Source organism: Notamacropus eugenii, chromosome 6 (genome assembly GCF_028372415.1).
Source record: "Notamacropus eugenii isolate mMacEug1 chromosome 6, mMacEug1.pri_v2, whole genome shotgun sequence".
In the NCBI taxonomy this organism is placed as follows: domain Eukaryota; kingdom Metazoa; phylum Chordata; class Mammalia; order Diprotodontia; family Macropodidae; genus Notamacropus; species Notamacropus eugenii.
In genome coordinates, this window is record NC_092877.1 from 96,685,473 (window position 1) to 96,710,654 (window position 25,182).

Consider the following 25,182-nt stretch of genomic DNA (forward strand, 5'->3'; position numbering starts at 1 on the left):
CATCTTAATGGTTACACAAATGGTGGAAGGGTGTAGAGAATATGTGATCCTACTATGTCCACTTGTTTATTGTGCTTCTATTTTTTTAAAGCATTAGATCCACTAGAATAAAAAGCAGCCATATAGACTTTCATCAAACAAGGCACCTGATCAATCCACACCTCAAAGTATCTTAGATAAGAGCTGCAGATGAAAAATGAGTTGGGCCCAGTACTGAGAAGAAGGGATAGAACTGTAGTGGATTGTACTTGGGAAACCAAACGGTATTTTCAATTATCACAAATTGGTTACTCCTGTCAAGTTTATCTCTTTAACAATAATATCCCGCTAGTGTAATTATACGGCTGTAATAATGGAATGTCATGAACTCAGAGGGTCAAAATTATTAGCTATCTAAAGGTCAATGGAAAGATATATGGTGACTGTAAATTGGATGCAGGATTTTACAACTATTTACTCACATACACAGACACACAATCCCAAGTGAATGTAAAACGCTATGGATAAATACTACACTTTTTTAAGACCAAAGAATGACATTTTCTTTTAACATTTCCCTCAAGTTTCAACCCATATACCAAATTTCATTGGAATTACTTAAAAATTACAGAGGATGTGTCCCCTTTGATAACCATTGACACCATTTCATTTACAAATCAGTGAACTCAACAACAAACTGAATTTAGGTTGCATTTTGACACCCTTTAGCAGTATACCAAATATGATCAAAACCAAATGATTTCAATAGAAACTTATTATTAAATAACACAATAGATAAGCCAACAACACTGAATGTTGAATTTAAATAGACTTCCCTTTATTCAGTTACTTGTGCAAATAACTCAAGAATCTAAGAACTCTTCCTTTTAAATATTTATCATCTTTTAATTTTAAAAATGACTGATTTTACAGGTAGAAGTATAATACTTGAAAATCTCTAACAATGATAGAGGCATTTTTATTCTGATCTGAAAGCTTCACACTGCTTACATATAAAAAAATAGGACAAGATGGCTATTTTGGGAGAGAAGTAATGTTTGTGAAATCTATTTAAAGCCTTTTTAATGTAATACAAATACAACAGGCATCAACAGATATCATAAATTCACATGCAGTCCCATAAAGATCACAACAATGGTTATACTACCTAAGTATTGGTCGTATGGTATAAAACTTTGTAAGGGTACATGCATGTCTGGACTCTGTTCTAGGGAGCAAAGTTAAAAGGCAAAATTCTTAGCCAACAAAGCACTTCCACAAAGACTTTTTTAATAAACTCACTTTGAGAAGTGGAATTATTTTAAAATATCTTTAACACATTGAAGAGACGATGTATGGACCCTAATATGTAAATATATGCTAGAGGACATTGTTTATTTCCAAGCACTAATTTTGAAACAACCAGTCTCCCTAGAACCTGCACTCATAGGGAGACTATAGTTAGGTCAAAACATCCCCACAATACATTCAATTAAAAGTTAATTTATTAAGGGACTAATACTATGATAGGCAACAGAGTTGCAAGGACAAAAACAGTGATCCCTGCCCTCAATAAATGACCATTCTATTGGGAACAGGACTCCTTGGAACTACAGTACTAGATTTCCAACTTTCTACCATGTATTTTCCTCTTGGAGGCCCTCTTGGGGGACATCCCCCAGTTTTGGCTGGCATCTTTTCAAGCCTGGACTAGTGGAACAGTCTGGTTGGCCTTTCAGGCTCTCCTCCAATTTCATCTTTCACAGAAATGCCTGAGTATTTGCCTAATTCACTACTTTGAGCACATCATTTCTTTACTCTGTATCCCTCTGCTTTGCAAACCTTTACCAATGTGAGTCATTATTCAAAAAATCTTTGTTAACATACCATTGCCTACAAAATAAAGTTGAGATTTCTCATCCTAGCACAGAAAACATTACACAATCTGGTACTAACCTATTTTTCCAACCTTACTTCTCACTGAGACTTTCTATGTTCATATTCTAACTAAACTAGAATACCGAAATTTAACTAAATGCTCATTAAGTACCTACTATGTGCCAGGTGTACTTACTAGTCCTCATAATCCTCCTGTCCCTCCTACTTTCATGCCTCTGTCACACCTGTCATAGCTGAATAGATTCCCTCCCATCTCTATCTGATAAAACCTCTCCCTCTTCAAGGCCTAACCAGTGTTCCCCTTGCTCCATGAAGCCTTCTCTGATTCTCCCTGGTGGAAATGATCTCTCCTTCCCCTATTTCTTCTAACACGTAGCCTTGATCTTACTTCTTCAGACTCATCACCTGATTCCCCCATCATCTCTCCATGTCCACTTTTATCAGATTCTAAGGAATTGAAGCCAAAATCTGACCTATTCTCCTACTTCATTAGAATGTGAGCTCCTTGGGAGTAGGGCTGTTTTTGCCCTTTTTTTTGGGGGGGGGGGGTAGGGTATCCCTAGGGTTTAGCACAGCACCTGGCACAAAATAGGCACGATAAATGTTTTATTAAGCACCTACTATGTGCCAGGGACTGGCGACACAGAAAGATGCAACAATAGTCCCTGCCCCCCAAAATTCTAAGCGAGTGGTGGAATAGGACAGACTTGAGCTTCAGAGACCGTACTTGCCCTCAAGGAGTTTATAATCTAATGGTAAGCCTAGAACATATCCCAGTTTCTTGGAATATAATAGGAAGGCACTTATATGTTTTCTGAACTGAATTTATTCAAATCCCAGATAATTTACATTCTAATCTATCTTCTACAAAATGAATAATGAGATTACTACACAGGTAATTAATTAAGTATAGGCTATAATTGGGGAATTAGGGATTTGGGTCCCAGTATTATCTAGTATTACAACAAAAAGGATATTCTTAACATATGATGAGGAATTAGTTCTGGTAAGCCAACTAGTTTTTTTTTTTTTCTCTCTCTCTTTCTCTATTTCTTGCTTTCTTTCTTTCTGTAAGCAAATGCTGTTAAGTGATTTGCCCACAGTCATACACCTACTAAGTGTCTGAGCCCAGATTTGAACTTAGGTACTCCTGACTCCAGGGCTGGTGCTTTAGCCAGCGGGCCCCTACCCATACCCCCCAACTAATTTCTCAAGAGTAAATATGTTTTAAGCAAATCTCTAGTTAGCCCCTATACAAGTCATGGTTTGTTTAAACATGGATTGTTTAAATCTTAATATTACTCAGAGACCCTTTATAACAATAGCTTTGCTGTTTTTTTCAGTATATATTATGATGTGACTACTTAAAATATTTTCATTTCTAGGTACATAAATGTTTATAGTGCTGATGTGTTGGAGAGAGAGAACTGAAGATATTAACTGCTTTAATAATATCCTTTATCTTTTGGTAACAATGAAAGTATCTTCCCAAGCTGCTAACATTCAATAAACTCAAAGAAAAAAAAAGACCTTCCTTTAAACAAACTGAAAGATCACTCTGCTTAGGCTGCTGCTGTGAAATGACACAATGACAAAATTGGAGATGGACTCTAGATTAGGAAACCTTTATGTATTTGCTTCTGCTGCCTCTGGTCTTTCCAAAGCACTGTTAAGTAAAAGAACTCAATTTCACTCTGGAGTCTCATGTATTGGTAAGGTGAAGTAATTTCTAACATGCACACTCATTCCTAACTTCTCCATTTGTGTAAATAGCACAATTAGGTGTCCCTGGGAGTTGACTTTAATTCCCACTCCTCCTCAAGGCAGCTAGGTAGCACAGTGGAAAGAGCACCAGGCCTGCAGTCTGGAAGACCCAAGTTCAAATCCAGCCACAGTCTTACTAGATGTGTGACCCTGGGCAAGTCACTCAACCTGTTTACCTCAGTTTCCCCAAATGTAAAACAAGAATAATAACAAAACCTATCTCACTGGATGCTGTGAAAGTCAAAGGAGATGACATTTGCAAAGTGTTTAACGTAGTGCCTGGCATGAGGAAGGTACTATATAAATTATATATATATATAATATATATCTACATATATATAAATATATTTTACATATATATATGATTTTAAATTCACTCCCTCTTCACAAGTACCACCGGAGCCAACCATTTTCTTCCACATGTAGCCTCACTATTCTCAAAACTCTACCCATTTTATTCCTGGACTACTACAAATGATTGGTCTTGACCTTTAAGAAGCATTTAAGGTGTGAAGAGGATTACTCATTGCTGTTTTTCACACCTTGCTACAGAAAGGGTAATGAAACACCACATTTCACCACATAATCATCACTGATTATACAACAAATTTTTGCAGAAAGTGGGGTGCGACCATTATGTGAAGCTTTTTATTTTGAAATTTGTGCCAATATTATTTTAAAATCATTTATTACCAAACTGTCTTTGGTGCAAGATTAGGATGCATGGAATTCTCATGAATACACATTAAAACTGAATACTGACAATGCACGTGCACAGAGAATTCTTGGCTTGTAGTATGAGAGATAAATGCGTATCCATATGCAACTAGTGAATATACTGCTGCTGTTTATAATTTAGCTGGCAGGAACAGAATTATGCCATGCAACAATTACATGAAGAAAAGTTATAAACCAATTTTTGGACTGGAAACCCCCCCACAAATAAACAGTGTGTGACGATTATGCAGTAAAATACGGTATAGCTATTTCATGCTTTATATGTGCTTTATGAGAGTCAACTAGGTTGGTACAGTATATAAAATGCTGGACCTGGAGTCAAAAAGATCTTAGTTCAAATTTGGCTTCAGACACATACAAGCTGTGTGGTGCTGAGCCCGTCATTTAACATTTGCCTCAGTTTTCTCAACTGTCAAATGAGGATTATAATAATATCTAACTCACAGGGTTATTGTGAGGATCAAATGAGATAATTTGCAAAAGTGCTTAGAATAGTATGTGGCACACAGGAAGTGCTTAATAAATGCATGCTCCTTTCCTCTCCAGCCTCTTCCCCTTCTCTTTATCACTGAGAAATAGAAACAATTTTGAACATAATTGCTCCATAACCATTCTACTTGAAACATGTTCATATACAAAGGGTTGTTTACATTTCAGCACTGTAACATTAAGCAGATACACATTACAGCTTCATTCAGTGTGTGCCTATTTTTGAATTTTCCTACATTTGGCACATGTGTAATTTCATGTATACTTCACATTTGGCACATGTATAACTTTATGGCACATGTATAACTTCACAAACATTTTAGGAATGCTGGACCCCTGTGTCTATTTTAGTGTATGGCCAAAATCTTTTTAAAACTAAGGCAATTTCATAGACTTAATTGGATTGCAAGGGAGTTTAAGCAATGTAAATTAGTTGTATAAGGAAAACTACCTCAATGGCACATTAGAACACAAGAACACAATACTGTGGTCATTAAATATTAAAACCAGATTTCCCAGGAATCAGGGTATTTAAAAACAGAACACATTAATCTGGAGGGCTTAAAGAATACTCCTTTTTGAAAGCATGGAGTGATTTGCATAACTTCTTATTAGTATAATGAAATGTGATACTTTTGACATCTTGGGCTGTAAACTTTTATTCTGAAACACTGCTCCCTTGGATTCTATAACATTATACTATCCATTGTGTGACAGGCATCACAGTAGAAAGAAAATTGGTTTTCAAGTTAGGATACTCAAATCTGTTACTATGTCAACTTGGTCAAATAGCCTTTTCCTGGGCCCATTTCTTTCTCATTTTGGGGGTTAGTTGATCTTTAAGGTTCTTTCAAGGCCTGAAATGCTTTATTCTTCTAACCTTCTTACACTTTACTCCCCACCATAGACTCTGATGTGTGACACTGGTCTCCTGGCCCTTCCACAAACAAGACAGGCCACCTCTTGATTCTAGGCATTTTCTCTGGCTGTCCCCCATGCCTAGAACACTCTCCCTCCTCAATTCTCCCTCCTTGGCTTCCTTCAAGTCCCAAATAAAATCCCATCTTCTGCAAGAAGCCATTCCCAACCCCTTTTAGTTCTAGTGCTTTGCCTCTGTTATTTCTATTTGTTTGTATGTGGTCTCTCCCATTAGATTGTAAATTCCTAGAGGTCAGGGACTATGTATTACCTTTTTTTATAACTCTAGCTCTTAAGCTTAGTATCTGGTGCTTAATAAACGTTTATGGATTAATTGATATTATTCTTTTCTAAGACTCTCCAATATCTTATGAGCTATCTTCTCATATTCCTTTATTCATTCTATCCTACTTAGGCAGTCTTCTACTTTATTCTCCCTTTCCCCTAGACTCTCTCTGCTCAAACAGCTCATCTATTTTAATGGTTTTAACTGTTTTCTTTATGTTCGTGATTTTCAGATCTCTGATTCTGGTTCTATATTCCCACAGGCCTTCAGAACATTACCAATAACCTAAACCTAAAAATCTGAAAGTCCAGGTTCCCTATAACTGATAATAACACCAGGCTTAAAATCTTGAAATTATCTTTGTGTAAGAGAAGGAAAAGACAGATGAGTCAATCTGTTTCAAACTGTCATTATTTCCTTCATAAAGTTTCTCTCCCTCTTTCTCCATACCCACTGTCACTATTCTCAGTCTGCACATTATCTCCATGCCTGAACCACTGGAATGACTGCCGAACTATTCCAATCTTCATTCATGTCAGCTGGCCATCCACCAGGAAAAAACCAAAGCTTACCTGGGCATCTTACCATTTGCTCCTCTTTTCCACAGGGAGAAAAACTACCCTCCTAATCTGATCTCTAGAGACAACAGCACCTTCCCCTCAGTTAATCCATTTATTTTTTGAACTTCACTCTGTAAGTCACAAACTTAAATAACCCACTTTACCTAAATCGCCCCAGACCATGCTTCCAATCCTATATGGCTTTTTCATATTCAGTGTGGTTCACAGATATTGATGATTAAACTGGTGCTAGAAGGTTCACAATAACATTTTGCAGGTCTTTATCTGACACTTTGCTACTGAACAATAAATAACTCAGGAGTGACTCAATAAATAAGACCTAAACTGAAGTACACTAATTAGTGAATTAGTGATATTATAATTATCCTTTCCATGTCTGTTAACCTGTAATGAAATTTTACCTCCTCCAATTCTGCAGACATTGCTTTTATGTTCATAGCATTTTCTGGTCTCTTTCTCAGCCTCTTCTTCCCTTATATAGGTTACCTAGCAGTTCATGTTACTGGAATCAATACTCTTCCAACCTTATCACTTATCTTTCCTGTACCATTCTAGATCCAACTGCTAGGCATAGAGCCCAGTAAGATCAATGATAAAAAGAAAGGACTTGTATATACCAAAATATTTATTAGCAACACTTTGTGTAGCAATCAAAGAATTGGGGGGGAAAAAGTAGTTGATTGGAAAATAGCTAACAAAGTTTTATTATGTGAGTATAATAGAGTATTAATTACTCTATTACATATTACTGTAAAAAATTATAAAAAGTATAGATTAGTATGGGAAAACTTATATGAACTGATACAAAATCAAATAAGCAGAACCAGGAAAACAGCATATAAGAAGACTATATTATAAATGAAAGAAACAATAATAACAAATTTATCAAACTTGAATATGGTGAAATTGTAACAACCAAGGGTGTCTTCAAAAAAGACCTAAGACAAAGTACCTCCTCCTAGCTTCTTTGGCAAAGTAGGGGATTATGGATATAGAACACTGCATATTGTTTTCAATGTGTCACTGATTTTGCTTAACTTCTCTTTTTTATTCATTGTAACAAGGGATGGCTCTCTAAGGAGAGGAAATGAATACTGAGGAAATGCAGATCTTGAAAAAAAAAAAGATATCAGTAAAATCTTATATTATAAAAATGCTGATTCTTTCTTTCAAGATCTGAAAAACACTTCAAGAAATGTATAGAAAGGATGTTACAAACCTAAGAAGGAAAACACAACATTTTTAAAAATTGTGCTTTAGGAGAGGGATTTCTATAATATTTAATCTAACTAGACTGTAAATTCAGAAATACAACATTCTAATAAAATTCTATTAGCTACAAGTATCTTGAGTGAACATATGACTAATGAACATGGAACTAGGAACATGAGCTCCCACTCCTGACTTCTCTTATCTATCAGTTCCACTTTAGGAGACAAATTTGTAGTCAAAAGAAACCTAGATTTAGCATTAGAAGACCTAGGTGGGTCTGAAGCCAGCTCTGATATTTGGCTGGTAGCTATGCAATAGGGACCAAGTCACTAGGTACACATCTGAGTCTCATGTTCCTCACCTGTAAGATGTGGATAACAACATTTGCACTACCCACCAGGAGGTTTTTGTGAAGATTGCTCTTTAAAGTACTATATCCCTGTGTTATTTATCTCCTGCTATTTATTTTGACCTCTTCATCTTTTACGATCCCTTCACCCTCTGCTTCACCTTAAAAAATAAAAATTAGCAGCGTCAAAAATTTCTCTATCTGCATTCTGCCCTGTGATTGTACACACAAAAATCTGAGTCTGTCACATCTTGAAGAAAAATTCAGGTATACATAAAGCTAGGTATTGCTAGAAAGACAAGGGACACATATACATGTATGTATACACAATACACATACACACACATATAAATACATACACATACAGATATACACACATGTTCGTGTATATACACATATACATACATACATGTATATACACACGTACACACATATACAGATGATATACACACATGTTCGTGTATATACACACACATATAAACATACACGCGCATATATACATCTACGCGTGTATACACACACACACACACACACACATACACAGATGCACGTACACAGATACACTGTTGCTCAAGGCTCACAAGTGTGGATGGTAACAACTCCACAGCCGGCCCTGGGTCAGGCAGAAAGGTACCACAGGCACTTCCCTCGGCCACAAGTGACAGGTAAGCAGGCCTAAGTCTGGGTGTCAGGGGAAAGGTAAGCCCACCCACCCAGAAGCACCAAGACTGAGCAGTCCGCGGTCCTCCGACGACAAAGCCCAGGAGCAGCCGCTTCCTCCCGGCTCGCAGCCAGCCGGGGCCGCCAAGGAGCGGCTCCCCCGGAGCCGCGGAAAGCTCGTGGGGGCTGAGGGGGCTGCGGCCTCCAGATCCTCTAGTTCCGGGGGCCACCGTGCATCTGGGGGGCTCTGGGCCTGGGGCCAACCTGGGCAGGAGGGTCACGCTGCACAGACAGCGCTGGGCTCTCGCCTTGGATGACCAGGAGGGGACGGGGTTCATGGCCAAAGGCAAACCCCGAAAGAAAAAGGAGATGGGCAGAGGAGAAGGCGCGGCCGACGCCTCCGGCCCGGAGGAGGGTAGAGAAGAGAAGATGGGGAGGGGGAAATAGAGGTGATTGCTAGCGGCGAGAGGAGGTGGGAGGGAGGGAGGAGAGGTGAAGGAAGTGGGGGAGCGGGAGGCAGAAGGGGGTTTACAAAGCGCATCTGCACCCCTTCCCTCCACACACACCCCCCCCCCGGCCCATCCCCACCCCAGCCCCGTCCCCAGCTAGCCCCGCAGCCCGCCCCCCCCAGGCTGCTCCGAGCCGCATCCGCAACCTCCTCCGCCCCCCCCCCCCCCCCGGCCCCGGGGACCCGGCCGTCCCCACGCTGCGGCGGCCACTCACCCTCGGCCCGGGAGCGGATCTCGGACACCGTTCTCCGCATGGTCGGCATCGCGGGGACTGCCGCCGCTGCAGGTGGGTCCCAGGCCCGGGAAGCGCTCCTCCTTCCTCTTCTCCCTCGGCTGGAACTCTGCACCTGTCACCGCCCGGAGGCCGCCGCCGCCTCCGCCCCTAGCCCGGGACCTCGGGGCGCCGCGCTGCCTCCTTCGCACGCACCCAGACCATTACCGCCTCCCCGGCTAGGAGGGGCCCCGGCGAGCCCACGCAGCCCGCGCCGTTCCCGCCGCGGCTTCGGATGAGGGAAGGCGGAGGTGCCCGTGCTAGCCAAGCCGAGCGGGCACTGCAGCCGCCGCGGCCCCGGCTGGCTCGGCAGCCCCAGCGCCTGCACCTCGCGCTAAGGCTGCAGCAGCCCGGAAAGACCCGGAGGGCGTGAGGGGCGGCCCCAGCCGGCTCTGGGCCCGGCCGCCCACCCCTCGGCGGACTGTACCATGCTTCATGAGAAGGGGGAGGGCGAGGCGGCCAGCGCGCTCCCGGGACGCGTTTCTCCCGCTTTTGTGCCAGCCCTGCCTCCGCATTCCTCCACCCGCTTTGTCTGCTCACCCCAATCCAATTAGCTCATGGCTCAGTGGGGAGAGAAACAGGGCCCGCCTTCATTTTAGACCCTTGGATTCTTCCCCGACCCCTCCTTTGCTCTCAGAGCCGATGGAACTGACCTTCCCGGGTCCCGGGCTAGCGCCGTGCTTCTGGGCTCTGGGGGAAGGCTGTTTGGGGGCGCGGGTGAGAAGGAGGAGCTGGGGGGAGATGGGGAAGGCGGAGGGGCCCCTAGGCGTGAAAGGGCGGGGTGGCGAGAAGGAAAGGAGGTGCGCAGCGTCACTTCTGCAGCCAGGTCACCCACTGTGCTGAAGGGGAAGCCCCGCTTGCCCCAGCTGCCCCCTGCGGAACCTCCCCGCTGGCAGCTGCCCCAGCTGCTGGGGCTCCTGGTCCTCGGCTGGGGCAACAGGTTCCCCGGGAAGCTGCTTGAGGGTCTGACCGGGGAGGGTCCCCCCGCAGGCCGGTGGAGCCCGGCGTGACGCTGCCCTTCCTCGCTTTGGGAAAACTCCGAAGCCAGAATGGAGAGCCGAAACTGGCACTGCCAGGCCTGGGGCTGGCGAGGAGCACACCCTTCAGGCCGTGGGTGTTAACCAGTGGGTACTAAAGTCCATGCACTTCAGCCTCAGCCCTTAAAAAGACCTTAACGTCTGTAAATAGGACACATTTCAGTTTGGCTAAGGTGTCCCCCTGCCATTAGAATGTACTGACTTGCACCCCTTTTATTCTGAATACCCCACGGAAAAAGGGAAAACACTCTTTTGTTTTCAAGTTGGATGCTAAGATTCCACAGGAAAGGAGGACCTGAATTGTTGAAATATTAAGGAATAAACTTAAACAAACCCCTTCTTTCTTAATTGGTCTTTGCCTCCCTCCAGCTTTTCATAAAAGACGGATTCAAATTCAGATCATTTTTGTTGGGAGGTCCTGCCATGACTGAGGTGGTTTTGGATAGATCCTTGGGAAGTCTGATTACACCCAGGCCTCAGGCCAGAGAAGCTGCTGGTAGCAGACTGGCTCCAGGACCGAGTGCTCCTCTCTTGGGTTTCTTAGTGCATGCTGCATTTCCTAATCTTGCTTCTGACACACTTTAATATTGAGCCTGGAAGTCAATCAATATGTTAAGCCCCTACTGCTTACCTGGTGCTGTTCCAGGTGTTGGGATTACTAAGAACACTGAAAGCTCATTCTCCTTATTAAGGAAAACTCAGTCTCTAAACGTGTAAGATAACACACTAATAAAGTTTAAAACTCCCAATCCCAGGCCAAATACTGCTTTAAAGAATATACTACCACCGCCTGCCACTATTATTTCATCCTGACCTGTTAGAGAGAAGAGGAGAGTTTTCATGGGAACATAGTCCGGATGCTGAAAGTAAAACATGATGATAAAGGTAAGCAGAGCGAAAACATGGAAAGAATAAAATAGATAAATATTCTAGAAATAACATAATAAAATCACTGGTTCTGGAAGGGAATGCTAAGAAGGAAAAGGTGGGAAATATAGTGATCTTTTTGTAGTTTGGGTAAGAAGCTAACACTACCCGGGCAACTAGGTGGCATGGTGGATAGAATGTGTGGCCTGAAACCAGGAAGACCTCTTCCTGAGTTCAAATCTGGCCTCAGACATCAGTTATGTGACCCTAGGCAAGTCACTCAATCCTTTTACCTCAGTTTCCTCCTCTTAGCTGGAGAAGGAAATGGCAAACTTTGCCAAGAAAATATTGTGGAGAGAGCCAATGATATATTTCTCTTCCTCATAGAATTTATAATCTAAAAAGAATATGACACTATTGTTCCTGAGGACAGACTAAGAAAGAAGGGGTGGCTCACACATACATATACAATATACATAGACACTATGTACATGCATGCCTACACACACATGTGCATGTAATAAGCAATGTAGTCATGTATGTATATGTATAAAATATACAGACACATAGATAGAGATGCATCTATACGTACACCTATGCGTATAAATAAGTGTGCACACCGAGATATAGATGCATACGGATACATTTTCATAAATACGTACAGGTTTATACATATGTTATATATACATACATATATAGTATACACAGATATATTCACACTCATACATATATGTATCATATCACATGATGCAATGTTATGCATTATATGATATATGTGTACACATATTTATGTTATACATACGAGTTTTAGGTATATATACATACATGCAGTGAAATAAATTATAAAATTATATAGATGTAGATTCATAGGAAAGTTTTGTAATTATCTTAGATCAACTCAAGAGCCAAAGAAATTGAGAATAATGTATTATTTTGTAGATCATAATGTTTAGCTGTTAAATATTGTCCCTTCAAACTCTAAATTTATGATCCTGTTGGGTAAAGATAAATTTTAAATATGCTGGATATCCTCACTGCATGAAGACTTTGGGATATACTTATGGTGGTTGTTTTTCATTTTTCAAGAGGACCAAACTGACATCACTATGTTGGGGTGTAGTGCCAACACAGTATTCACCTATGGCAGCCATGAATATCCAGCACAATTCTGAATTGCAAAATAACACAGACTCTCCACATGGAAGACAGAACCAAAACATTTATTCACATGCCAAAAAGCCAAATCCATCATAATCTATATACAATAACAATGCAGAGGATAATACCAGCTCCAAGCCTTCCCTGTCTTAGACTTCCCACAAACCAGCTTAAACAAAATCACAGACAAGCTCTCTGATGCTAGCCAGCTACCTGCTTGCTTGCAACCTTCAGTTCTGACCGTTCTCATGACTAACTTCCTCTCAGCTCTGCTCTAGCTCTGCCTCTTCCTGTTCCACCCATTCATCCAGCTCCTCCCACCGCAGGCTCCATGTCACTTAGACTTCCATGTGACCCAGGCAGGTCACATGGGCTAAATATTCAATGGGAAAGATCTTTCTATTTAAATTAAATTTGACATAGGGTCAAAGTACAGTGTGTCCAACCATGGCTGATCAAACCAATGTGAGCTCAGAAGGCACTACTACAGGTCAGGTACAAATAATCCATATGAACATTTAGAGTGGAGATGTCTCTGAATTTGCATATCTCATGTTTATTTTGAGCTACTACAATTCTGCTTTGCCCCTTTGATGTGGGTATGCCATGCTCAAGAGTCCTGGGTCAGTGTCTCCCATGTCTCAATTAAACACACACACACACACACACACACACACACCCCGACACCACACACACACACACACACACACACACACACACACACACACCCGACACCACTCAGTTTGAATTGACTATTGGCTTATGCCTGATAGCTTCTAAAAGAATTGAGAATGAGATGTTTTATATTTAGATCAACAGAAGGAAAAGAATAACTCACATGTATATAATATTTGATGCTTTATAAAAGAGTTGCCTCACACCAATCTTACTTAGTAATAAGGGTAAATATTTTACAGACAAGAAAGGACAAACTTTGAAGAGTTAAAATGATTCATCTGCAGCCACTGCAGCCACACAGCTTGTAAGTTTCAGAATTGGAATTCAAATCATTGAATTCCCAGGTCGATACTCTTTCTGCTCACTATACCATACTTTCTCTCCATGTTTGATGTTGGTGACACACTTCTCCTCAGTTCATACCCTATTTGAAACTTAGTGTTGAAACACACAAGGCACCAATAGATGTGGTGCTTTGGGCCCCTTTGGTGGTACATACCTTTGTTGATATGTATAACTGCCTGCCTGTGTTAACAGGTTATTTGGTGGGGGAGCAAGAGAAAAAGAGGAGGAGATGGGAGTAGGAACTACATTTTTACTAGTGTATAATGTCTAACTTTAATTGGTTCCACCAAAAGGGCTACAATGGCACAGTCATACTATGATTCAGGGGTGAGTTAATTCCATAGAAACAATGGAGAAAACACAATAAATTTCCGGGCAGACAGAATTCAGTTGGTTAAAGCTTAAATTGCCTAATAATATATCACCTTCATAATAGGAATATTTGTGCATTTCCTCCCATAATATTTCTCTTCCTCTGCCCCAGAAACTTCAAATTTCTCACCTGTCTGGGGAGTCTGAGGAGAGAATGTGGTGAAGGGTAATCAATCTATATAAGCTCGTCCACAGAGAAGAGGGGAAGGTTAGGGACTGCATGACATCCCAGCACTCTGAAACTTTGTCTCTTCCCCAGGATTTCAATTTTCATCCTCCTAGCTGATAGTAGAACTAACACGTTTTCTCTATGATTTCAGTTTCTCTACAACAAGGGTAATTAGCTTGAGGTCAATGAATTTTAAAGGTTATATATTTTGCTAACTTATTTCAATATAATTGGTTTCTTTATAATCCTATGAAACAGCAATGTGCCACAGTGAGTAGAGTTATTCAGCCTAGAGCAAGGAAGACCAAATATGGTCACAAAAGGTTCTAGCTGTGTGAACCTGGATAAGTCATTTAACCTCTGCCTGCTTCAGTTTCATCAACTGTAAAATGAAGATAATTATAGTACCTAACTCCCAGGATGGGGTGATAGAATATTTGTAAAGGGGCTTTGCAAACCATAAAGCATTGTATAAGTGCTAGCTTTGGCCATCATCATTATTAATAGTTATTATCAATAATAAAATTATTTATGATAAATTATTTATAATTTATTACAAATGATAGACTATTAGTAATATATTGTTGTGAAATTGTTAAAAGTACATTAAAATTATTCTTTAAAAAGGAATCCCTCCTCAAGTTTTTGTGAGGTTACATTATATAGAGAGAGATATTTGCCTGACTGATCTCCACTGATCTCCAAAAAAAGGAGTGTTTGAGATATATCAGCAGATAAGTCAATCTACTTTGGGGGACTCAAAATACAAGCTTTGGGTGGGCCCCCTGAAAAGATTAAGCACTGAGTGGGATTTAAACATTCCTTACAACCATTTGACTTTCCTGAAGCATCTCAGAGGTCAGCCTGACCTCTGTAGTAAGCTGCTGGAGTTAGACAGTTTTTTAGCCAACTAGCTAGCTACATGATAGATAGATAGATAGATAGATAGATAGATAGATAGATAGATAGATAGATAGGTAGATAGATAGATGTATATATATATGTATATAATATAAACAAAAATGTTCAAACAATATTCATAAATGATAACTAGTAATCCATAATACATATACACATAAGTGTAATACAAAAATGCCAAGTAGCAGGGGCAGTTAGGTAGCACAATGAATGGAGCACTGGCCCTGGAGTCAGGAGGAGCTGAGTTCACATCTGACCTCAGATACTTGACACTAGCTGTGTGACTTGGAGAAGTCATTTAATCCTGATTGCCTCACCCCCAAAAATAAGAAATGCCAAGCAGCATGTGAGTAAGAGGTCTGTTGATATAACTAGAAAGGCAGCAGCTACTGCCAATAGTCCCTAGACAAGCACCATACTCTGATACTGAAGCCGCTTACTGCCAGTACATCTAAGTTAAGCAAAGCAGAGCTTCCATTTTTGGTATCTAAAACTAGAACTTATGACATTCCCTGAATTAGGAACCACGTAGCACTTGACAGAAGGAAAGAAAAAGCAGACCACCACAGAGTGACTGACAACAGGAAGTAGGTGTTTCTTCCGTTTCAATTCAGTTAAAATCAACGTGTCCGGCAGAGAGGAGCTGGAAGCTCCAAGGAAATGATGCAGAAAGGATGCCTTGGAGGGAGGCTTTGCTAACCATGCAGGAGCTCTGAAGAAAGGTTTCCATGTGGTCCAGCACCAGCAGGCTCTGCAGAGATACTTTGAGTGACTGTCCACCTTTCCTGGCCTCCCTCAACAACCTGTAGCTGCAGGCCAGTCAGAACGTGTAGCTGGAGAAGACCCCACTTAAAGCTTTCCCTGACCAGAAAGATCACCTGTGACAAAAATTGCTGGCTACTGGTGACACCATCCTGGACCAATTGGGAGAGAAGCTAACCGTTCTCCTCCAGGTGTGAGACAGTCAGTGGCTCCATGACCCAATGAGCCAAAAGTAGATGAATTAGGCCTTGATGTATTCTTGCAAACTTTATTTGTCAGCCCCTCGTTGGCTGATATGTTGGCACATTTACAGGACATTAACAGACATTATCGAAATGCGTACCTGGAAAGCAAGTACTTCCTCTTCTACATCCAGTGGGGAAATTTGCCAGACTTCCAAACTTTCCCACAAGCCTGGGATCAAATTTCAGAGAATGACCAAGACCTAGTGGAACACATACTACTGAATGGATCTTTTTTTCCCCTGGAGACTTAAGGATGCTGTCTTTCTATTCACAGAACAAAGAGACGATAGCTAAAGTCCAACCTTACTTCACCTGCCTCTTTAGAACAAATGTGGCCATTCTGTAATGTTTGGAATGCAAATTTCTAGAACAGTTATCTCATAGAATGTTGGGACTACATGTTTCTAAACCCAAGAAATTTGTATTCTATATTGTATATACAGCATTCTATATTGTATTCTATATCTACCTGCAGACCAATCCCTGGCCCTTATTTGAGGCCCATAGGCTGGTAGTCACAGAAGGAAGTAGTCAGGGCAGTGACTGACATTGTTGGAGAAGCCAAAGTAACTATTGAAAGAGGAGACTGTAATGAAGATTAGCAAAGAGGCACAGTCAGTACCATGTGATTTTATTTTTTTTTGATACCCAAAGCATTTGCTCCATTTGCTCTGGGTCTTTACTTTTTGGGAGGTTAAATTTACTTTTATCTGAAATTTAAGGAAATGTGATGAACAAGTTTGTCTAACTAAAAAAATATATATATGTTTAAAACTACTCATCCAAGAGTTTGGGGACAAATATAAAAATGACAAAACTCAATACTAGTGGGATTGTGGAGAAGTAAATATGCTCATACTTTGTTAGTGGAATTGTAAGCTGGTAAGTCCTTGTGGAACAGATGAGCAGCATGCTCTTAAAAAAAGGTCCCGAACATATATTAAACTGTGTACAAAACACTTGGTATAGAAAGACAAAAATGAAATAGGTGTTACTTCTCCTCCTCTAGTCAGAAATGATCTTTAATAGCACCATCTGAATTATTTCCTTTCTCATAGCTTGTATCTGTGTATTAACACCAAAAAAAACCACAGGTGCTCCATCAGCCACCACCACACCATCCATACATGGAACCATTGATTACAACAAATAGAGAAGTTTTGAATGCTGTGGATAAATTCACTTACCTTGGTAGTGTACTTTCCAGGGATGTACACATTGACAATGAGGTTGATGCACGCATTGCCAGAGCTAGCTCAGCGTTTGGGAGACTCCGAAGAAAAGTTTGGGAGAGAGGAGGTATTAGACTGACTACCAAATTGAAGGTCTACAGAACCGTTGTGCTGACCTCATTGTTATATGCCTGTGAAACATGGACAGTCTACCAGTGCCATGCCAGGAAACTGAATTGTTTCCATTTGAACTGTCTTAGGAAGATTCTGAAGATCATCTGGCAGGATAAGTTACCAGATACTGAAGTTCTTGCTCTAACTGAACTGCCAGGTATTCAAACTATGCTTCAGAGAGCACAACTCCGATGGGCTGGCCATCGAATGCCAAATGTACGCTTGCCAAAGAACTTGCATGGGGCAGGTGATCACATGGTGGCCAGAAGAAATGATATAGGGACACTCTCAAGAACTTTGGATTTGACTGTGCAACATGGGAGACACTGGCACCACTCAACATGACATGCCCACATAAGAAAAGGTGCTGTGCTCTTTGAGCAAAGCAGAATTAAGACAGCACAAAGTAAATGCAGGATGCTCAGATTTGGGATATTTACCCCAAATATTCACATGGACTATCTGTGCCCAACCTATGGTAGAGCATTCCGAGCTCGTATTGGTCTGATCAGCCACAATTGGACACACTGAAATTCACTTTACAATGGTGATGTCATTTTGGTCCTCTTTGAAGACGAAGGACAATAACCACCACCATCTGTGTATCATGAGATCCTGACGAAGGAAAAAAAAGATCATTTCTGATTAAGAGAGGAGAAGGATAAGGCAAGAGGAGAAATAGGGAAGACTTGATGAAGAACACATTTGAGCTGGGTCTTGAAAGCTGGATATCAATAGACAGAGATGGAATTCAGAGGAAAGAGCAAAATCAAGGCCTGAGGCCATCCTTGTTTAAAATCAAACCAATTTTTCTTTCCCTAAAATCAATTCCTTTTTGAGACACCCCCTTTCATGCCAAATGGCATGATTATTTTCCTAGTCACTCAGTGTTCCTTACTGAAGTGGAAAGCTGAAGCTTGCAGGGTTAAACAGCAACTGTGATGGGAGATGTTGCTTCAGACTTGCATAATGTTGTCTACTAATGAATAAAATAATTGCCAATATGAGGCAGTTAGTCAGCATTGCTAACAACTTGGTCTTCCTTATTATAAGGAAGTGAACAGACCATAGTGTAATATGCTTCAAGTTTATCCTATGGCTCTGTAACATTTCTGAATTGGCAGCTGTGCTCTCCATTGGCATTTTAAAAAATAAGGTTTTATGGATATTTACTATGTCTTACATTACCATAATTATCCCAAGAAAGCCATCCCATCTGATGAATAGTATTTTTTTAGAGCACAACTGATTGGCACATTGAAAAAATCCAAAAAAATGTGCAGTGTGGATTTGTGGACTTCTTGTCTCCCCAAAAAGGTAGGTTAGGGGTGTCTTATAGTTCTTCATTTAAATCCAGCTTGATCTTTATAATTTTGTTACATTTACTTTTGATTTTTTTGATGTGTATTTGTTCTTTCTTTTTGCACTGTTGTGGTTGCTGCATATATTTTCTTAGCTCTCCTTACTTCACTCTGCATCAGTTCACATACATATTTCTATGCTTCTCCATTTTAATCACATACATCTTTCTATGCTTCTCCATTTTAATCATACATATTATTTCTTATAGTACAGTAATATTCCATTACATTCCTGTACCATGATTTATGTAGCCATTCCCCAACAGATGAGTATCTATTTTGTTGCCAATTCTTAGCTATCACAAAAAGTGCTGCTATAAATATTTCGAATTATATTGAGACTTTCTTCTTGTTGATGGCTTCCTTAGGGTAAAAGTTTGGTAACAGAATCTCTGGTTTAAAGGGTTTTGACATTTTAGTCACTTTATTTGCATAATTTGAAATTTGTTTCCAAAATTGTTGTGCTACTTCACAGCTATTTTACAACAATGCATTAGTATGCCTATCTTTCCACAACCCCTCCAATATTGACTATTGCCATTTTTGCCAATTTTCATGGGATGAGGTCAAACCTCAGAGTTATTTTGATTTTCATTCCCCTCATTATTAGTGATTTGGAAAATTTTTTCCATGTGATTGTATATACTTTACAATTTTTTTGAGAAATGTTTGTTTATATCCTTTGATATTCATCTATTAGGTGTTAATATTAATCATATATATTTATTAATTATCAATATATCTTAGATACTAAACCCCTAGAAAAATTTGATACAAAGATTTCGCCCCTATTCATCCACTTCCTTTCTTATCCTAGTTGCATGAATGTTGAATGCACAGAAATTTTTCAGTTTTAAGTAATCAGTTATTTTTTTTTATCTTTTGTAATTTCCCCTATCTTTTGTTTCTTAATAATACATCTCCTACCCATAGCTGTTACAGGTACATATTGTTTCTCTTCTAATTTTTTTTGTAATATGATCTTTAATATTAAGTATCCACTTAGAATGTATTGTGAAATGTGAACTAAAGTGTTGTTCTAGGTCTGATTTCTGCCAGATTGCTTTCCAATTATCCCAACCATTTTTGTCAAATAGGGACTTTTCCCTAGACACTTTATGTTTTCCATTTTTTTAAACACTGGGTTATTTCTTCATTGGTTTTTATAAGTATCTGTCTGTGTCTTCTCTAGAACTCCAACCCCTCTCTTAAGCAAATTTATAGTTCCAATTTATGAGCTGTCATATATGGAAATCTTGGACTAGATCAGGGCCATGAGAATTTGGGGCAAACTCTCCACTTTAGAGTTCTAGTATATAGTTTTCTCAGTTAACTAGAGACTGGATGATCTCATGCTTATAACAAGAACCCTGTGCTTTTGATACCTTAATACTTTGAGTCTGTTATCTCATTAATGTGAATATCTTTCCAATGGCACAGATCACAAGTGTAGTTTTTTCAGTTATGTCTGACTCTTCATGACCCCTTTTGGGGTTTTCTTGGCAAAGATACTAAAATGGTTTGCCTTTTCCTTCTCCAGCTCATTTTACAGAAGAGGAAACTAAGGCAAAGAGAGTTAAGTGACTTGCCCAGGGTCATACAACTAATAAGTGTCTGAGGCCAGCTTTGAACTTATGAAGATGATTCTTCCTTAATCCAGGTCTGGCACTATCCACTGCACCATCTAGCTGTCCTGTAGATCACCAGTATCCATGCTTTCTCATCCTGTACAGCTCTTATTCACTTCTTTCTATAAATTCTCTGCAAGAGATTTCTATATCTCTTGGCATTGTTCTGACACCAATGGAGTATTCTGGCTTTCTATAAGCCTTGTTCCACTATGTGATTCAGCCCACCCCCTTTTTCCAGTCATATTTTCTAATGATATCCGTTTCACAATGTATCTTGTGCAATTTGTTGGCAATAAGTTGTAGCCAACTCCACCACCACCCCATGCCCCAATTAGGTGATGGTATTTCAGGATTCGCAGCCCTATGCTATCAACATAAGAACACATATAATAAAAAGACAAGCCTTCCTTTCATGGAGAAACTTGGAATATTTAAAAGCACTGACCTATTTTCAAAAGACAATTCAGCCTGCAATCTTTTTCTTCCTCCTCTCAAGTCTTTGCTGACTGATTTCACATTATTTCACTTATGCACTCTATATTCCCACTAAATATGTCATACTATTGCTGTAAACAACATTTGGTTTCCCGTCTCTACTTTGGCACAGTGGGCTGGAAGACATCTTCCATGTCTTGGAAACCCTAGCTCCTCTCAAGGCTTGGCTTAATTGCCACTTCCTACAAGAGGCCTTTAGTGATTCATCCAGGTTTTAGTACTCCCTATTCCTAAAAGTACTTTATAATACATACACAAACACGCACACACACGTTTACTTCTGTTGTCTCCCAGAAAAATGTAAGTAGGTCTATTATACTTTTTGCATTCTTAGTCCCTGGCACAGATGCTTAATAAATGTTTGTGGAATTGAATTAAATTAGATTCCAGGATCCTGTGATCTCTCAGATCACAAACTCTTTAAGACTCAATAAAAGTACCAGATGAATTCAGGAGTCAGGTGAACTTGACTCAACCTGTCTTGCAGAGTAAGACTCCATCTGTCTTATAGAATAAGAGTACGAGAAACAGCAAAGATCTTGGAAAGACAGAAGGGCTTAGCATGTAGTCACACACCGATAATCCCAGTTCCTAGGGAGGCTGAGGCTGGTGGAGTTCTGAACTGCAGTAGGGCTAAAGCTGATTATGAATCCATACTGTACAATTATAGGAAGCCCCTGGGAAGGGGAGCAGCAGGCTGCCCAAGGAAGGGAAAACTGGCCCAGACTGGAAATGGAGCAAGTCAGATCTTATGTGCTGATCAGCAATAGAATTGAGCGCATAATTTACCATTGCACTTCTAGCCCCAGCAAGACAGGAAAACTCAGTATTAGAAAAAAAAAAAATCAGAAAATTTACATTTTTTTTCTGGGAGGGGAAGGCAATCAGAGTTAAATGATTTGCTCAGGATCACACAGCTAGTAAGTGTCATCAAGTGTCTGAGTCCACATGTGAACTCAAGTCCTCGTGACTCCAGGGCCTGTGCTCTATCCACTGTTCCACCCAGCTCTCCCTGAGAAATTATATTTTAGTAGATATCAGATTCATAACTTGGGTAATTGGGAAGGGTTCTAAGGGCTTAATCTTTTGTTTTTTGTTTTGTTTTTTGTTTGTTTGTTTTTTTATTAATTTATTTATTTAACTTTTAACATTCATTTCCTCAAAATTTTGGGTTCCAAATTTTCTCCCCATTTCTCTGCTCCCCCCACCCCAAAACGCCTAAGGGCTTAATCTTTAAGTTTCTGGGAGGGGCAGTTTGTATCAAAATTACACAGGCCATACTGTTTTTATTGGAATGAGGTCAGTTGCATAGGTCAATTCTCTTGTACTGTGCAAACAAAGAACTTAAACTCTAAGGTAAAGTGGAATCCTGGCATCTCTTAATAGTGCAGTGGATAGTGCACCCAGCCTGGAGTCAGGAAGACCTGAGTTCAAATACAGCCTCAGACACTTCCTAGCTATGTCATCCTGGGCAAGTCACTTTCTCCTGTTTATCTCAGTTCTTTATCTGTAAAATGACAAACCACTCCAGTATCTCTGCGAAGAAAACAAAAAATGGGGTCGCAGAGAGTCAGACATGATTGAACAACAATAACGACAAAGTTGCTAGGTCCTATTTACAACTGGTGAAGGCACAAGACAGGCCCAGCTCTTTAGATAAGTACTTAGATAATCTGAAAGTAGGCAATGGGGCTCTGGGAGTAGTATATGAATAAATGAAGATTGGAACACAGGCAAAATTTTCAGCCTCAGGAAAGCTAGTCAGAATAAGCAGTCATCAGAATAAACAAGTGACTAGGGTTCATGTCGACTTTGCGTGTCTCCCCATCTTCCTGTTTGGCATCCTGCCTCTGTGCCTGATTCCATACCCATAACATTTCTCTAGCCAACGCCAGCTCCTCTCAGTACTATGACACAAGTATAGTTGAAGTTCTACAGAGAAGGGATGAGAGAAGAAACATGAATTAATTCAAAATATTCTTCAAGTAACTCACAGTTCTATGTAGAACCTGTCATACTGATTCATTATTGGGTATCTCCATACTCTTCATACTATAGGTAATGTGTGTGGAGGGCACATGAATCCTCAATCTTTGGTGCCTATTATTTATATTAATCACTTAATACTTTTTCACTCATTCTGACTAGGAATTCCTTCCTAGAGATCTCTAGATTCCTAGAGCTGTCCTGGTAGTAGAATAGGACCTAATTCATACACCTCCCAATTCATACATATCCTTAACTGACCTTGGTTCAAGGGGATACTGACTAGAAACTAGAAAATACTAAAACTTAAAATGTTTTTGACCAGTCCTCACATTCTATAGGACCATATACTACTAGATGTACAGCCGGAAAAGACTTTGGAGGTTATCAGAGGTCATTGAGTCCAACTCCCTCATTTTATGAGGACTGAGGACCAGAAATTTAAGTGACTTACAGATGGCACTAGTTAAGTATCTGAACCCAATTTTTCCTGACTGCATATTCAGCCCTCTATCTACTGTATCACCCTTTCTTACCTTCCAGTATTTACTGATGTAGGTTGGATTATTATATACAGAATGTACTGTAGGTTTGAAACACCCTGAAATGTGGAAATTATATGAGGTAATCCAAACACTAGTTAAGATTTTCTTCCTTATCCTGTAGTTAACAGAATGAGTTAAACATAAAAATTGTTTCTAGATCTTATGCATGCTTGTATCTGGAATAATGCAGAAAAAATAGTTTTCTAGGTATGTTTTCAATGAATATTCATTTCCCACTAGCCTTTTTTTTTAAAATTGTGTACTCTTAGCAATTACTGAATATAGCTTTCATTTTTGAAGTAATACAATGTTTTACTATGGCAATGTATGTAAAGGGTGATGTGATACACAGAAAAGTCAGTGCTATTTGCCAGAGGTCACACAAGAACTTAGTATTAGAAATGAGAAAAGAGCCTGAACATCCTCACTATATTTTGTTGCCTTAGGAGTTACCTTAGGAAATCATGGGAATAATAATGAAGTATTACAAGAGAGAGAGAGAAAGAAGAGTTTTTCTCATTCAAATTTTGGAGAGGGTAGTATTGCACAGAAGAGTGAAAATAAATATTATTAACAAAGAAAAAAATAATAATTCTAAGTTTTAAGTTTTAGAAAACATGCCAGGCCAGTATCCAAGGTTATAAGATGAACCATGAAATAAATGTAAGTCATAGTTTTCACTATCAAATAAGGAAATATACCAGTGGTATTCAGGCTACCTTTGTTATGAAAACTGTTGATAGTACTCCATAATTCTCTGGGGTATTTAAAAGATTTATTGCAAAATCATAATGATTTTTTATATCACTGACCTAGACATATCTCAGAAACAATATCTCCTAAAAGAAGTGATCATTAATCCTCAAGACTTTTCCCAGCTTTGCCTGAACCTTGAGAAAATCCATAAGACACAGAATGGATGCTTCTTCCAGGATAATGTTTATTCCCAAAGAAAAGAAAGTAAGAAAAAAAAGTCAAAATATTAATAAGTAATTTTATTTGGGGCTGCTAAGTGGTGCACTGGATAGAGCATCTGGCCTGAAGTCAGGAAGACTCATCTCCCTGAGTTCAAATCCAACTTCCAGACACTTAGAAGCTGTATAACTCTGGGCAAGCCACTTAACCCTGTTTCCCTCAGTTATTCATCCATTAAATGAGCTGGAGAAAGAAACAGCAAACCACTCCAGTATCTCTGTCAAGAAAACCCCAAATGGGGTGACAAAAGTCAGAAATGACTGAACAACAACAATTTTATTTCATAAAAGCAAAGTTCTATTTGTTTACAGTTAAGTTGGTAAACAAAAATTGGTAAACACTGAGAATAAGGTGAGTAAGTGAGCTAGGTAGAAGCAAGGAAATTAGGGGATACATGTTACATGCCGTCATAAGGAGATTGATAACTTCTTTTGGTGCTGGTGATTCAGCTAGGCCTACATATCACTAAGTGAAGTAGGAACTTATCAATTATAATGTTAATTTTATAAACAGAGCTAGCAAACTGGATAATTCAATTCTCTTCTCTCCTGCACTAACCGGTCCAAAATAATGATTACTTAAATTTTCACTTTTTAATCAATCAATAGGTATTTATTGAACACTTAGTACTTAGCCC

At 39.7% G+C, this 25,182-nt stretch overlaps 1 protein-coding gene, 1 long non-coding RNA gene and 1 pseudogene across 11 annotated transcripts in view; 2 read left to right on the forward strand and 1 right to left on the reverse strand.

Moving 5' to 3' along the window:
• ATP8A1 (ATPase phospholipid transporting 8A1) overlaps nucleotides 1-9,737 on the reverse strand; it is a 278,564-nt gene extending 268,827 nt beyond the window's left edge. For 7 of the 9 annotated variants that reach the window (XM_072620616.1, XM_072620614.1, XM_072620615.1 and 4 more), the window contains exon 1: nucleotides 9,599-9,731. In XM_072620616.1, the coding sequence (XP_072476717.1) occupies nucleotides 9,599-9,647 (49 nt within the window). In that variant the 5' untranslated portion in view covers nucleotides 9,648-9,731. Of the gene's footprint in view, nucleotides 1-9,598 lie in introns of all 9 variants that reach the window. The other 2 variants (XM_072620622.1, XM_072620621.1) reach the window with 1 other exon arrangement.
• Nucleotides 9,738-10,155: 418 nt separating this feature from the next.
• The window catches only part of LOC140511485 (uncharacterized), a 63,216-nt gene continuing 48,189 nt past the window's right edge, over nucleotides 10,156-25,182 (forward strand). The window contains exons 1-2 of one of the 2 annotated variants that reach the window (XR_011969566.1): nucleotides 10,156-10,372; nucleotides 11,448-11,577. This is a non-coding gene — a long non-coding RNA (uncharacterized lncRNA). The remainder of the gene's footprint in view (nucleotides 10,373-11,447; nucleotides 11,578-25,182) is intronic. The other variant, XR_011969567.1, reaches the window with a different exon arrangement.
• Nucleotides 14,041-19,507, forward strand: LOC140510805 (AFG2-interacting ribosome maturation factor pseudogene; annotated as a pseudogene).